At 46.8% G+C, this 17091-nt stretch overlaps 1 protein-coding gene across 1 annotated transcript in view; it reads right to left on the reverse strand.

Moving 5' to 3' along the window:
- Positions 1-17091, reverse strand: part of LOC126419357 (glucose dehydrogenase [FAD, quinone]-like) — a gene marked incomplete at its 5' end in the record, with an annotated part of 55221 nt that overhangs the window by 24471 nt on the left and 13659 nt on the right. Inside the window, 2 exons of the mRNA XM_050086544.1 lie at positions 4578-4991; positions 16314-16586. Of these exons, the coding sequence (XP_049942501.1) occupies positions 4578-4991; positions 16314-16586 (687 nt within the window). The remainder of the gene's footprint in view (positions 1-4577; positions 4992-16313; positions 16587-17091) is intronic.

Here is a 17091-nt window from a genome sequence, read left to right on the forward strand (position 1 = left end):
GGCACGTGTAGGTTAGGCCAAACTATTTGTCCAGAACTGAATTATTTTGGCGAAGCAGTAGCAGGGGAAGAGATACCATTTTGTGTGTTTGCATTTTCGTGAAAGCTATCCCAAGATAATCAGGCGTGCGTCAGCAGTGGGATTCCAGTGTTATGCATGTGGTCTGCGAGACATATGAAATCAGTTATAACTCTTTCAACTTCCACTGAGAAGCGCAAGACATAATGCTTCTGGTGTACCATTTCTCAGTTGTTTCAGTATGGCTCTATAATTCCTCATCACAAGACACCGATATACTCGGTCTAAATAAGTTGCTTTGAAGTTCAGAGGATAAGAAATATCCTTTAGAAAAGAAGACATATATCGTGTTTTGCCCACATGCCCAGCTTGATAGCAAAATGACCTATTAAAAAGAAAGACAAACTACCTGAGCTCGTTACTGGTCCAGAAAGGATCAAATGGGCTAGAGAAAGTGTATTAACAAGAAACGAGCTAAGAAAAGAATCAGACCTCGGACTAATTCAAGAGATATCCACTAGATGGAATCCAGCCTTCTGTATAATCGAAAGACTTTTGACTCTGGGGTCAGGAATACTCTCTCTCCCTCCCTCCCCTCCTCTCCCCTCCCTCATATGTGTGTGCCTCTGTGTGTGTGTGTGTGTGTGTGTGTGTGTGTGTGTGTGTGTGTGTGTGTGTGTTTGTCGAGGATGATTGCTTAGGAAAAGACAAAAAATAGCTGGCCGCTGCTCATTGTTTTCGAGTTGAGACACTTCCTAATGACTTCATTGTCGACAAGAATTAATTTCAAACTTCGATCCTTATTTAAATCATTTTTCAGTACAGCTCGTCATTGTGAACAGTTATTGGTGACTACTGAGCTAACAGTTCAGAGAAGAGGAGACCAAAAGCTTTTGATATGCGACGCTATTTAACAATGACGAAGATAAAGTGAGTGGATTATATAACTAATGAAGAGGTATTAAATCGAATTTGGGAGAAAAATTGTGGCACAGCTTGACTAAAGGAAGGGGCTGGTTGACCGGACACATCGCAATGCATGAAGGAATGATCAGTATAGTAATGGCGAGATGTACCGAGTCGTTATAATTAAGCTTTACCTATTTAACACGTTTAACACGGAAATAATTACCGTACGAGTACCAAACTTGGTAGCGATAATGCCCAGAATATGGGATGCAGGGTTTGCACGCGTCACAGCGCCACCGTCCAGGTCCAACTATGGCCACCAGGTGCCGTGATCAGTCACGGTGATCCACAGCCTCACACACCTGACCAGTCGCAGTGCACTTGTTGGCGTGTCAACATGAGCTTGGACAAAAGGAGCAGAGCATTACTGGTGAAGCTCTGTTATCAGAACGTTGCAGCTGCACTTGGAGAATATCGCCGGCTGAAAGGATTACGGAAGGGTCCTCTCTCTCTGTCCACCTGCTGTGCGGAGCATCATGATGAAGTTCGAATCAACTGGAGAACTGGGCGTCGCTCCAGGAAGAGGCCGATGGCTGCTTGCACACAGGTGGCTGGTGAACTCGCTGTTGCCGTGGCAGACAACGCTGCGCGCAATGCCCGGTCGTCAGGCTGTGCGCGTGCCGTGTTACGACAGTTGAACATCCCGTGGCCCACAGTATGCAAAGTGCTTCGAATCATTGTCAAATGGTATCCGTAAGAGATTCATTTCTCCAGCAGCTTGCACCATAGGATGCACAACGACGTGTAGACTTTGCTCTCCACTTTCATGCTAGGACTGAAATTAACAAGGAATGGACCTGGACCATCCTATGCGCTCTCTACTTTCATGTAAGGATTGATGTTGACAAGGGCTGGCCCTGGACCATCCTGTGGACAGACGAAGCTCATTTTTCTCTGACAGGTGAGATGAACTCACAGGATTGCCGAGTGTGGGAATCTTCACCACCAGTCAGTGAGGATGAAGTTCCTCTGTGTGATGAACGTGTCACCGTATGGTGTGGCTTCACAGCTACGTTCATCGTTGGCCCATTCTTTCTTGAACAGGTTGAGGACCAAACACGTGCAGTGTGACTGGCCAGCGTTACTGCTATATCCTTCGCCAGTGTGTCTTACCCGCCCTACAGGAGAGAGACAAATCGAACTGAACAGTTTTCATGCAAGATGAGGCCCCACCGCACACCGCTCGTGAACATCGCCATCTTCTCCGAAATACCGTTGGAAACGCTCGAATTATCTGCGGATCGTTTCCAAATGCTTGGCCGGCACGATCACCTGATCTCACTCCCTGTGGTTTCTGGTCGTGAGGCAACCTGAAGGACAGGGTTTAACAGGGGAACATTCACACACGTGCTGATCTGAAACGAAGCAAAACCAGAGAGGCGGCCGGCGTACCTACGGCAATGCTTCGTTCTGCTGTGCAGAGTGCAGTCCTGCGCTCTCAGACTCTCGTGGACAATGGTAAGCGCCATACTGAGCCACTTTTGTAGCAGTAATGGTACAGTTATGTAATGGTGTGATGTACCGTACCAGCACATTAAAAGTGTTTCAGTTGAATTCATTCTACATTATTTCTCTTTCCCATGTCCTTGACATTAATGCTACCAAGTTTGGTCCTCATACAGTAATTAGTTTCCGTGTTATAACCTGTTAAATAGGTTTTAAAAAAATGGCTCTGAGCACTATGGGACTTAAGCTCTGATGTCATCAGTCCCCTAGAACTCAGAACTACTTAAACCTAACTAACCTAAAGACATCACACACATCCATGCCCGAGGCAGGATTCGAACCTGCGGTCGCGCGGTGCCGGACTGAAGCGCCTAGAACAGATCGGCCACCACGGCTGGCTGTTAAATTGGGAAAGTTTAATTATAACCATTCAGTACTTAACAATATGAAATAATAATTGCGGAGGGAGACCAAGGCTTCACTATAATAAACATGTTTGAAGTTGTAACGCCTCCGTTTTTTATCCCGACCTGATCTGATCGAATAGCAGCCCAATATTTATTGTTAACATGACAGTGAACCTAATGGGGCTTGGTAATCGGAATCGACTGCTACGGAAGTTGTTACTTTCCAGTTCGTCCTGTTCAATGCTATAATACTGAACGTATGGTAATAAGGAACACCAACACAGTTCTACTAATTACGAACTTATATTGTTCTCAAAACACAAAAAGGAGACAGCCACTGAGCTCGTCATACATATCTCATTACGGCTAATCTCTGCACAGGCTTTCTTCATTTGCCATTATCGTCACACGCTAATCCATCACTGCATCCAACACTGCAATCCAAGGTTAGGCCGGCGCGGTAGACGCGAAAGTAAATATCGGCATTAGTAACGTCACTGATCACTTTTATAACGATACTTCATCACTTTCCCGGTATTTATTTATTTATTATTTATGGGTCTAACCACGGCGATTGTGACACCCTTCTCGGTTAAAAACCCTGTATTCCAATAATGGCCTCCACACACACACACACACACACACACACACACACACACACACACACACACACACCATTCCCGCAAACCACTCTGATGCATCTCGACACTCGCTCTCGCAACACGTCAAAATCGGTTGTTCGCCCTATCGACCTGTGCCGAGTGCAAAGTTATAGTAAAGGCCTACGGACACCTTACAAAGTGGGGCTAGGATCCATTGTTTATACAGAGATAAGGATGCTCGTACTGGATGGACCAGCGTGGAGAGCTGCCTCAAACCAGTCCTGGAACTGAAGACCGAAATAACAACAACACTCAGCTTAACTATAATGAACATTCGATTCTTGCTCCTGGAATGAAAGCCCAGGTAGCCGTTGAGGGCTACGGGTTTGTCGACAGTATATGTATGGTGTCACCGCCAGACACCACACTTGCTAGGTGGTAGCCTTTAAATCGGCCGCGGTCCGTTAGTATACGTCGGACCCGCGTGTCGCCCGCCACACGGCAGGTCTAGTCTAGAGAGACTCCCTAGCACTCGCCCCAGTTGTACAGTCGACTTTGCTAGCGATGGTTCACTGACTACATACGCTCTCATTTGCCGAGACGACAGTTTAGCATAGCCTTCAGCTACGTCATTTGCTACGACCTAGCAAGGCGCCATATTCAGTTACTATTCTGAATAGATAATATTGTGAATCATGTGCCGTCAAGAGCGACGTCCATCATTAATGGATTAAAGTTGAGTATCAAACTAGCTACGTCCGCTTTCTGAATTCTAATTCCTTGTCATGTTCCAGACCTCACGTCAGTAGAGTCCTTCCCTTCTCACGCCAGCGGCCGGCCGGAGTGGCCGTGCGGTTCTAGGCGCTACAGTCTGGAACCGCGTGACCGCTACGGTCGCAGGTTCGAATCCTGCCTCGGGCATGGATGTGAGTGATGTCCTTAGGTTAGTTAGGTTTAAGTAGTTCTAAGTTCTAGGGGACTGATGACCACAGCAGTTGAGTCCCATAGTGCTCAGAGCCATTTTTCTCACGCCAGCCTGCTTGAGCTAAAACGCGTGCATTTCGGCCTGCATTCGTAACACGGTGTTGGCTCTTCTGCCAACCCAACAATACGTTACAGCTAACCGCGGACTGACCTCCTTGTCGGCGAGTACGGTGGAGAGCGCGTGGGCGCCCTGCAGGAGGAACTCGACGCCGAGCGCGCGCTTGGTGGCGGGGTCGAGCAGCAGGCGGGTGACGTGCGCCTGCGTCAGCACGGCGAGGTTGGGGCGGCGCGCGCGCACCGGGCGCACGTAGGCGGCGTTGGCACTGAGGCGGCGGCCGTGGCGCGACGTGGCCTGCAGCAGCGCCACGCCCAGCTGGCGCGCGCCGTTCACGTCGGTGACGGGGAAGCCCAGCTCGCGCCACGCCTCGATCAGCGGCGCCACGTTCTCGTCCTGGTACGGGAACCACTCCACCGTCTGGTAGCCGCCGCGCCCGTGGAAGCCCGGGCTCTTCTTCACGATCTCCTCGTCCTCGTTGTCCTCGGACTTCTTGAAGTACGGCAGCACCTGCCAGCCGAGACAATCACCGATCACTGTCAGCAGCCCCCGACGTGTACTGTTGAGATTACAGGGAGATGGCCCAGCAGCGCCCTTTATTGTATGCCCAGACAGGTCAGTGGGTTCAGAGCTGTCAAACAACGTGGAAACGTGCAAGCGAGTCTCGATATGCTTCGTCATCTTCAAAGGGCAAATATAGGCATGTGACTGAGTCCGGACGAGAGAGAAAGATTGGGCACCGGTAAATGGGTTTGTCATACCATGGCGTTACAGCTCGTACGCGCATGCTGCGTGTGTGGAACCAACTTATAGAAGAGGTTCGTACTAAGCTACACACGGTTACAGAACCCCACAGTGTGACCACAGCATGGGATGAACTCGTCTGAGCTTCCTTGGGACCAGGAACAACATGATATTGAAATCTACAAAGCAGGCAGCTCACAGCTCTTCAGCGATTTTATGCGTGGCGTACACATCGCCCACGCTATTGAAGCACTTTCTTCCTTCCAGGGCTGCATTTTCTTCCCCATCGCCCTCGCTCCCTGTACTCGCTCCTACCCTTGTGCCGCCTGCTTCCCCTCTCTCGGTGTAACTGCTTTCGTCGGCTCGGATATCCTCCTGGTTTCTAGTATTCCTTCCCATTTTTGTTCCTCTTGCTTTTATTTCTCACCTGTCCTCCAGCATTTTCGTCCCCTTTTGGTATTTGAGATCCCCCTTTAAAATTTTATCTCTGTAGTGTGAACCAACGTACCGTTTTTGGCGTCGACCTTACCGCCGCCTCCATCATTTCTTGACGCCATTGTCTTTTGTCTATAGTTAGCCAGCATGGTAGCCAGTCCATGTGGTGACGGCGTTATGTACCCTCTTGGTTGACCCCGTTTCTCCCGCAAACACAGGGATCACACTTCTGGTATCCGAGCTGATACCTCCCTACATACTCTTAGGAGTGCTTGCTTGTCATTCGGGAGCATCAGAATTCCCATCAACAGCCACTATGCCAGATTGTTCTTGCTGTGGCAGGATGGTGCCCATGAGGAGAACCCCTGATCAAAGCGAGTAGTATCAGGGCGGACGCTTTCCACCTGAAACCCATGAAATTTCGGAATACTGGCTGTCTCTTAAGTTGATAATGGATCTTTTAATGCTGCTTCTAATAACCCTGTGGCCTTCCCTTCCCTGACTACACCGTAGGAAGAGAGCCAGCCTCACTGGCTTGCAGTGAAAGCCTTTCCCCACTTCCTGGTCTGCACTAGGACTGACGTGAATACTTGCATCATCACCAGAATCTATTGAAAGCAAGTTTGATGAAGTGGACTCTCCGAGTAAGATGTGCTCAGTATCGCTGTTGATAAGAACTTTTTCTGGCATCCAATCTGCTGCATTTCAAGACTGTGACCGTCTCGGCGACGTCCTGGTGTCCACTACACCCCACAAGTATTTGAATGGTTCAGGAAGCCATTTTTCATAGAGACTTCTTCCTCAAACTGGTGAGAAACTCCAGGCCATTCATTTTGTTTGGCGTGTACATGATGTCCGTAAGCAGAACTGCATTGATACAAGCGCCTGTATTCCGGCATTTGACGGGTACATCCTCTCAGAGAAGGTCAGGGTTATTTATTATCAGTGTAAAATGAAGCTGTACATCCCAGCACCCACGAAGTGTTTTCGGTGTTTGCGTTTCAGACAGATGCATTCCTGCTGCACAGCGCACCCTGTGTGCAGTGAATATGGACACCCACTCCATGTGGGGAGCCCTTGTGTTCTATCATCCGTGTTTGTCAATTGCCACTACCATCATTCTCCACACTCACCAGAGTGTCCGGTTTATAAGAAGTAAAGGAAGATACAGGAGTATACGTTCCTTGATTATTTGTCCTACACTGAGGTTTATCAGAATTATGACCATCTTCCCCCAGTGTCCATGACATCTAACTTTGCCTCTTTTACGTCCTTTCCTTCCTCCTTCCTTCTCCTTGCTCCAGTCCCGCCGCCTCTCCTCTCCCCCTCCCCAGTGGCTCCCACCACCTTCCACTCCAGGTGTTCCTCCCCCTATTCTTCGATGTCTGCTGGTGATGGGGCCCCATCCCAGGACCCCTCCCCCTGGTATCTCCCTGACCAGAGGCCTCCTGCCGCAAGTGGCTGTGGGAACCACAGTGACCCATGATCGCTACTCTCTCCCAGTTCCAGATTCCCTGAAGCCTGTTCTCTCCAGACCCTGCCCCTGTCGACCTGCAAAGGAGAAGAAGAAGAAACATAAGTCCCAAGACAAGGCCCCTCTGCTGCCCCCAGACGTGCTGACTTTCTCTCACAACCTGAGTCAGACGTCATGTGTATGGATGTCACCCAGCTCTTATTGGTGACAGATGGGTCCCAGCAGTGTGACCCATTTTGGGCCGTTCACCTCCTATTTGAATCTTAATTCCGTGCTTATTTAGTGGAATTGTAATGGATACAACAATCAGTTTCCAGAGCTACAATACCTTATTTCCTTTCACTCTACAGCGTGTGTCATTCACCAGGAATCTCATTTTACTGATGTTCACTTGTCTTCCCTTTGAGAGTTCTGCACCTTCTGTCGGAACTGGGTCAGCCTTTGAGGGCTTCCAGTGGGTCTACACATTGTTCCGAACTGACTTTGTTAGTATATGGATCCCTTCATACGAAACTGGAAGCAGTTGCTGTTTGGGTCCACTTGGAATCTGCAGTCAGTGTTTGCAATTTCTGTCTCTCACCCAACAGGCCATCTATGCCTGCTACCCCAACTTCCCTCCTACAACAACTACCACCTTCCTTCCTCCTCCCTAGTGTGGTTGTGCTTTTTCTTCTAGTCGGGGTCTCCTCATAGACCATGACTTGGTGCTTTCTTAATGATAGTTGCCCTACCCATTTCAGTGTCATTTATGAAACTTTCTCTGCCATAATTTTCTCGCTGACTTCTCCCATTTTCCCTTCATTATACTGGTCGCTGCACAACTACCTCTGCAATAGTAACCACTTCCTGGTGGTTCTCTCTTCCTTTCCCGCCTTCTAATGGTCAAGTTAGCCCACTGGGCTTCCCATTGCGAAAATTGACCTCTGTATACCATTCAGGTCATGTTCACCCCATCTTTTCAGGTTGTATTGATGAAGTCGTCCGTGACGCCCGATATAATTATTCGCGCCTTGGGCATTTGCCGTACCCAGCTTGATGGGCTCCTTTCGCCACTGTTTGGTCTCATGGTGGAGCACAGCCATTGTCAACACCATCTGTGTTCGCAGTCGGCCCTTGCAATGCCTTAAGCGGCACCTGTCCTACGCCAGTCTTATTACTTTTAAATGTCTTCATGCCAAGGCCCATTGCATAATTAAACAAAGTAAGCAAGTGTTTTAGGAATGCTTGGCCTCCTCTCATAGGTTCTTTTGTCCTTCATTACAGATATGGGTTAGACTCCTTACGCTCCAAGTTTGCTAATGGCAGTCTTCCATCCCGAGCCTTCGCCTTCCAGGTGGTCTTTACATGGATCCATTGCTTCTCGCAGAACACCTTGCGACCCATTTTACGCTACCATTGTATCAGCCTCTTATTCAGTTCCCTTCCTCCTTCAGAAACAGCAGTCTGAAACCTCCCACTTATGTTTTATCACTTGTCAGGCAGAAACCTACAATGAACCTTTCTATGAATGGGAACTTCTTCTGGCTGAACTTCTTCTGGCTGAGCTTCTGGTCCTCTCCGCTTCCCACGAGTCAGGCCCCGTTTCGCCAGTTCCGATCCCACCAGTCACTCCGAATTTGGGTTGGCAACATTGCAGCTCTCGGCAGACCCAGTAGAATTGGCTCCACAGGACTGGGTATTAAATGTGCTCCTTTTTTGTGTTGCTATTAATGGACACATGTCCTCCATCATACCATCACTCACCTGTGCTCTCTATGTTGATGATTTCTGAACCTGGACTAGTTCCCTCTCGGTGGCCACTGTGGAGCAACAGCTCCATGGTGCCATCCATGTGGTTACTCTCACACGATTTTCAGTCCCCTATAAATCACGTGTGGTGCATTTCTGTCGTCATATTGTGGTCTATCCTGATCTGGAGCTCTGCCCTGGTCTTCCATTTCTTTTTGACAACAGGCTTACTTGGTTGGCCCATATCTGCCATCTGAAGATTGGCAGTCTCCATAAACTCAATGTCCTTAGATTTCTTGCCCACACCTGTTAGGGCAAAGATCATTCTACTCTTTTCTGCATTTATTGGACCATAGTTGTATCTCGTCTGGACTATGCTTATCATCAAATTTATCGCTCAGCTGCCCTTTCCACACTGCTCCTCTTGGATCCTGTTCACCATCGTCATATCTTTGGCTACTGGTTCCTTTAACACGACTCCTGTCAATAGTCTACTTCTTGATACTGGGACCTCTGTCCCACTTTCAGTTCAGTGGTAGTAGCTCCTGGTTTCCTATGCCATCGCTATCTGCTCTTTATTCCGATCTTTTTGCTGCTTTGGGACGTCAACCACCTACTGCCCCACTAAGGTGGGTTTACTGATTGGGCCCAACCTCACTTCTCTCTGCCATGATTTCATCTTCCCTGTTTGGCCTGTTCTCCCAAACACCCCTCCCCCCATTGGTTAGTTCGTTGGCCCCAGATTTGGATGGATCTCTTCTGGTGTCAGAAAGCCTTCATTGCTCCTGCCCACTTTTGCAGGAATTTCCGTATGCTGAATCTGCCAATCACATGGGGTATGCCGTAACATCTTCTGGTGGCACAGAATACCATATCTTGCCTGCCACAGGTGGGATGTTTACTGCAGAATTGATAGCCACCTACTGGGCCCTCTGCCTTACTAAACAGTGCTCTCTCACTCGAGTTTTGTTGTGTATGGATTTGATGAGTGGCTTTCATGCTATTGCTCAGTTTTTTTCCCACCACCATTTTTTCTGTACCATTCATGACCTTCTAACCAGTTTTGTCCATCCTGCTCATCCGAATGATTTCATTTGGTTTCCCAGCCATGTTGGTATCCTGGGCAAGGGGGGGGGGGGAGGGGAACCACCTACCATGATTCCTCTGGGGCACATTTCCATCTTCACGTCAGATTCCTTTTTGCTCAGTTTGTTCACTCATGGGCTGTAAGGGAACTCCCACCATTTGATGTTCTTCCCAATACCTCTATTGTGGGATATCTACTATCCACAGCCATCTTTGTGTTGGCGATATGAGGTTCACCCATGGTTCTTTGCTCCAGAATGGTCTCCCCCTCCCCACTTTGTATTCACAGGGTCCCCTCACAGTGATCCATATTCTGTTGGACTACCCCGCCTTTTGGCACTTCACACTAATTACGCTCTCCCATCTTTCTTTCTTTCCTGGGTATTTGTGGATGAACCTTGCATGGTTACACCCATTCTCAGTTTCCTTCGAGAGTGTTTTTTTCAGATTTAAGTACCCAAATTTCCCTCTGGAACTGGAGTCCCTCGATTATCGTTGGCATTGGTTTGGAAGACCTTTGACCTTGCCTCCACAACAGCCAGGTTTGCCTCCCTTTTCCCTATGTTTTGTTTGGTCTTTTGTTTCTCCTTTTCTAGAGTCTGATAACATGGTATCATGGTGAGGATGAGTGCAGGCGTTTGGGGGCGCCCCTTGCTCTCACCCCCCCCCCCCCCCCCCTGTATTGTTTACTCTTCCTGCCGCACCGACACTCCTTTTTCCTATCTGTTTGCCCATTCTCCTTTCTCATCGACTGCACTGTGCTGTTTGCGTTGTTCCTCCCTCAGCTTCTGTCACCTTTGATTGTGGGACCAATGACCTCGCTCTTTGTCCGCCCCTCCCCCCCCCCCCCCCCCCGCCCTCCAGTCAACCTGCCAACCTAGCAACTATTTACCAAGCATCAGGTTTCCATTTCAGAGATGTGTAGTTTCGAACAGACTGCCTGCGTTTTGGATTTGCTTTCTTTTAACTGACAGTAAAGTTGTTAATTTATAGTTTAGTGGGCTATCGTTAGCATTATATGCTCCTGTAAAATCTAAGCCCAGACATCTGTAGATACACAGGTGGTGCAAAACCTTTTCGATTTATTGATTGATGTGACAATGGGAAAAATGTGTGCCATTTGCAGTCAGTGTAAATAAAGAAATACGTGCGGCACCTGCAGCTATGTGATTGAAGCGCATGATAATTATTTTAATTTCCACAAAATTTGTCTATTTTGGTCGCAGCCAAATTAATGGAAATTAGCCTTTACAAAATTACTTAGTAAGTATTTGAAGTGAACCGAAATATCTATCAGATTTTCGTTACACTTTAAGAATGAAAATAAATTATTAAAATCTCCATGCTTTTAATGATGACCTTAGCATTATTCATTACTCTCAAGAAAATTGGAATGTAGGAGGTGGACTTTTGTAGAGGTACATTATCGTGTTTCATTACCAAGAGGTGTGCGGCTTCAAGTGACTTACAGTTTTCACTCTGCATGTGTGACGCTGCACACCTAGGTGGCAGACAGTGTTTACATGAAAGCTGTGGCAGGACCTAGCTGGACCTGACATCTGACGGCGGTGACTGTGACTGCTTATGCTCACAACCAAAATGCTGAGCAACTTTCCAGCAGACTGTGCAGTGCACCACACCAGCTGTAGCAGCAGATTCCTGTCTGCTCTCCAGTGTTCTCTGACATTCTGAAAAACTTGTCCTGAGTATGCCCTTTCGTTTGATTAGCCAACTCAAATACTTCATCCTGTCAGTCAAATTATATTAAATCAACTTCGGACGCCCGAAGCAACTTTTATTTTCCCAGACTAAAGCCACACACACGAGACAATCAATATTCTCCCAAAAAGCATTTCAGAATAATTCTTAGTCTTCCGTTACCTCTCCCTCAATCTGCAAACTCTGTATCCTATTGGTCCTTAGTTAGTGCCCACCCTAGGGATGTGCGATGTTAGCATATCATCGATGCTGATTTTGATTTCTTCGTCAACGTCTGATCATCGATGGCTGATAATAATCGACCATAAAATATCGATTTAAATGATGAATTTCTGGAATAGCGTTTGAAGCAACATACAAATACATCTGACATCTTTTTTATTAATCTATAAATACAACAACAATTATCATTACAAATGTCACAACACTTCATTTAAAGCGGCTAAAAGCCATTTTAATGATATACACCTCTGATGGCGTCAGCGTGGCGTCGATCTGTAGTATTATAAAAACTGAATAAATTCTCAACTGCCAAGATCGCAAAAATCATTTATACATATAGATGACCGGTTTTGGCATTTGTCTGTTGCCATCTTCGGATCTGCAAAAGCTGTGGCCGAAAATGCTAGGATACGGGATGCTAGGACAGCACCACGCATAATTATGTCAAAAATTTACAGTACATGAAATAGCATCATTACATTATCTCCTCCGTCTGCACTATAAGTGATGCTATACAATGGATGTCCGTGTTGGTATAGTGAGCTACTCTGAAAGTAGCCATGTCAGTTTTAAAATAACAGCTACGTACACACACATTATTGCACCGATTACAAGTGCTCACATTCATCACCACTTCCCAACTGGCAGATCCCAGCGTGAACATCCTTAGTGATGTGTAAGTACATCACATGGCGCAGTGGTAGAACAAATCGATACTGTCATCTCACATCATCTTAACGCCAACCTTATAATCATAACATATATTTTCAAAAAAACTGTCTGTAAAGCTGTATGCTACATTCATAAAACGTAATTTTTACTTAAACGTTTTTATATCATTTTAGAAAATTTCTAAAACCATTTTATAAACATTCTTCATAATTCTTTACCCAATTTTCGTTTATACAAAATCGTAAGCAATATGACAATCTATAACCACTCAAAAATCCAGCTAATGTACAGATAGTGGCAGCATATACAGGTTGATTTTAGTAGATCCAGCAATAGCTCTATGTCTGCAGACACAGACTGATATTTCATCAAGAATACATTCAAGTTATGTGTACCAACAATGGAGATATTTCGCATTTGTGGTTTTGTTGTAAATTGCGATGTTTACTTGAGCTCATCCATGACAACACGTTACTCGAGGTTTTGGTATTTATTCAGTGTTCATATTTAATGAAGCTTCCCCTTCGGTCTGTTGCCTTGTTGACAGAGAGAGCTAAACAGCTCGAATATTTCTGTGCAGTTTTTTTACTTTTGAATAGTTACTAGCAGTGATATGATTTCATCATCTGGAAGACTATCTTTCTGGTAATAACTGAATTGTGATGGTAGGTCCTTTTGTGCTCCTGTTTAAAAGGTATTCCGTTCTTTTTCTACTTTATAACGTTCACCCCATAAATCAAATTTTGTATCTCTCTTTTCCTGCAATGCAAAAAATGTAGCTCATCTACACTGATAGCCATTTCAACAGCTGCAAGGAAATGCTTGATTGTTTTGATCGCCTTCGAACAGGCCAAAACATCTTGAAAGCTTATGTTCAGGAATCTGGTATCGAGCATCGTTGATATGGCTAATATCTTAAGGTGATCAGCTAGTAGTAAGCACATTTTTTACTTCTGTTGTGCAATTCCTCTTCAGTAGCCTGTATTGGTTGCATGCCAGATGTTTTGATATTCAACGTACTAGTTACTGGCATTACTTTACTGCTTCAACTTACTTTTTCTCTGTAAATTTCACGAGTAGACACTTCTCTAGAGTGTCTCAGAAAAAGTGGTCAGTATTCGGGGATATGACAGGAACGATTATGGGTTTCAGAAACCATGTTTATTGAACTGTTTTCATCGGAATGAACGTTCCTGTCATATCTCTGAATGTTGACCGTTCTTTCTGGGACACCTTTGTAGGCCCCAGTACATCACTATCTCTCAGATCTGAGACGATTAGTGTAGATGGTGTACTATCATGGCTTTTAATGATATTAGTCACCGGACGCTGCTCTAGAAGTGAAAGTTGAATTCTGTTACTGAATACTTTTTGAATCAGTTTGAGTTCTGGTTATTTTTTTACCTCGTCATTTGATATTACAGTTTTTTAGCCTATTTCACAAAATTCTCCGCTCCAGTAATCAGTTTAGGCAGTTTGTCGTTTCAACAGATCTCTTTGCCACGAAATTTGGCATATGGGCAAAAGAAGATATACGACTTCTTCATACGCGTGCTATTTGCACCCCTTTAACTACTACAGTCATGTTATGAGGCATAAAGTGAAAGTATATGGCTCTAAAAACCTTTTAAAGTCTCAAATATCTATGATATGTATATGCAGACTGAAAAGACGAACGAAAATTTGTCCCGAGGCTCGGAATTGAACCCAGGTCTCCTGCTCACTAGGGAGATGCGCTAACCGCCACGCGACCTGTGGTGTGCGTACTGTAAGACCTTCGGTACACACACCATCAGATTATTTGACTTGTCACTCTAACGAAGAAGGCGAGTGTCAGCAATATGTCTCGTGGTCTTATTGTGACGTGTTTATCTTCTGCCATTAGGTCAGACGATAGAAATGCCACTTGCACGCTTAAAGTAGCAGATTGACGGTGACCACCTTTAAACAGAACTTGATTAATTTTCACACACATTTATTAAAATAATAACAAGCATAAAAATTACTTAACTTGGTTCTGGATGCTATTTACAATTGACACTCTGAAGTTCCTTTGGTATTGGTACGTTAATCTTATTCTCACATATATCTCTGATACTTGACAAAAGTTTAACTTCATGGCTACCTACAGGAATATGGCAATCTTATTAGGCGCAGACTGAAACTTGACTATAGTCTGGTACAGACAATTGTAGAACTCGTACCGACTGGTACAGACAAATGCAGACTGATACAGACTGATGCCGACTCATGCAGACTGACTAATCGGAGGTCTGTACACTCGTTATAATACCTCGCGTGTTCATGTATCACTGCGCGAGTGTGATCCGCAAGGAGAAAAGGATCTACATTAGCAGAAACCTCATTGGCTGCGTTACATATTAATGCGCGGATCGGCGGAAGCAGAATTTGGTCCGTCTCTATGGCAGCGCCATCTCGTAGTGCGGAGACGGACAAGCACTGCGCCTGCGCTGTTGTGCTTAGTGGGGCGCGCTCTAGTGGGAAAGTTGTGTACGCGCTGACTACGCGGAACTATGTACACAACACCACCCAAGTACATTGGCTTTTCACAGCTGCACAGACTATCCTGGCATGCCTCCCTCCTCAGTCCAAATTTCCATTCACAGATCAACCCATCCGGTATTCCCCTAAACTTGGACAGTATTGGATATGCTACCCAGGTGTGTTGGAGTAGCACTTCAGAATCGAACGAAACAGGGGATCCTGCCTGAAACCCAGGCATAGTTGCTTTAATCCAATAAAGCTATATGTCTCCATAGAGATTTGATGCTGAAATGTATACCAGTGCAGCTGAAGAGCCTCCGCAATGCTGTTCGTTTTTAGTGGAATACCAAGTGGGTTCAGAGGTGAATGAGAATCTGGACTGAGGAGAGAGGAGTGCTAGCGTAGCCTGTGCAGCTGTGCAGAGCCACTCCACTGCCCCAGGGTGGCGCAGGGGTCAGCGCGTCTGCCTAGTGAGCACGACGCTCGGGTTGGAATTCTGGCCACAGTACAAATTTTCATTCGTGGCTTCAGTCTGTGTGTATGCATTACGAGACTCGACGCCTAGGTTGAAGGCAGGAGCCTGGTTGTGAGTTGGCGAAGTTGTGAAATTTCCGGGCAGATTAAAGCTGTGTGCCGGACCGAGACTCGAACTCGGGACCTTTGCCTTTTGCGGGCAAGTGCTCTACCGACTGAGCTACCCAAGCACGATTCACGCCCCGTCCTCACAGCTTTAATTCCGCCAGTACCTCGTCTCCTACCTTCCAAACTTTACAGAAACTCTCCTGCGAACCTTGCAGAACTAGCATTCCTTGAAGAAAGGATATTGCGGAGACATGGCTTAGCCACAGCCTGGGGGATGTTTCTAGAATGAAGCTGTGTTCCGAAAACTATTCGTTTAAATAGCGAAAAAGTTATTGACAGTGGTGGCAAACAGCCTGTAGGCTTTTGGCCAACATACGAAGAGGGTATTCTGCCTTAAACGTCGATGTTAAAGGGTTTCACGGTCGATATTGAAACCGATGCGCAAAGTCCCAGTATCGATATTTTATAAATATTGAGGATCATCGGACATGCTTATCCTAGGCTCATCCATTGTGCGTGCAGACGAACAAGTGGGGATCCTTCCTCCAATTGCAATAGCACTTGAGGAGTCGCACCTGTAGCGTTCTTTACGGACAAGGTGCTCTCTTTCTAGTGACCAGGTGTTGCAGAGAGTGATGTGACGTGGCAGGGAAGTCGGTACTCACGCTCTGGTAGCCCCAGCCGTCGTTGCCCTTCTGCTCCCACTCGTCGTAGTCCCTGGGGTGTCCGCGCGCGTAGATCATGTAGTTGATGGCGGAGGAGCCGCCCATGACCTTGCCGCGCGCCCAGCCGCAGGAGCGGCCGCGGCGCGCCTTGCACGCGCGCCCGTCCGGCTGCGTGCGGTAGCGCCAGTCCAGGTTGCTGTTCTGCAGCAGCGGCGCCATCGCCGGCACCTCCGCCACCTCCGGCTCCTCGACGCCCGCCTCCAGCAGCAGCACCTGCCCACGGACACACGGCTGTAGCCGCCGCACCGCTCTGTTCCTACATTAGCGTATGCGAAAGGCGCGGGACAGAATAACTATAACGACAACAAGGCACGTCTCGTACACAGAGGCTCAATACCGTCCTCTGTTGTGTGTCCGGATAAGTCACTGTCGCTAAAAACTTGATCAACAGCAGTGTGAAGGCGAAGAGGTGAAGCAAAAGCCGTTATCTCGTGAGTAATTTCGAGCATATTTATCGCTATCGACAGGGGATCTCAAGTTGATTCCGTATGTCTAGATTTCCGGAAAGCTTTTGACACCGTTCCTCACAAGCGACTTCTAATCAAGCTGCGGGCCTATGGGGTATCGTCTCAATTGTGCGACTGGATTCGTGATTTTCTGTCAGGAAGGTCGCATTTCGTAGTAATAGACGGCAAATCGTCGAGTAAAACTGAAGTGATATCAGGTGTTCCCCAGGGAAGCGTCCTGGGACCTCTGCTGTTCCTGATCTATATAAATG

This window comes from Schistocerca serialis, chromosome 9 (assembly GCF_023864345.2).
Source record: "Schistocerca serialis cubense isolate TAMUIC-IGC-003099 chromosome 9, iqSchSeri2.2, whole genome shotgun sequence".
Lineage (NCBI taxonomy): Eukaryota > Metazoa > Arthropoda > Insecta > Orthoptera > Acrididae > Schistocerca > Schistocerca serialis.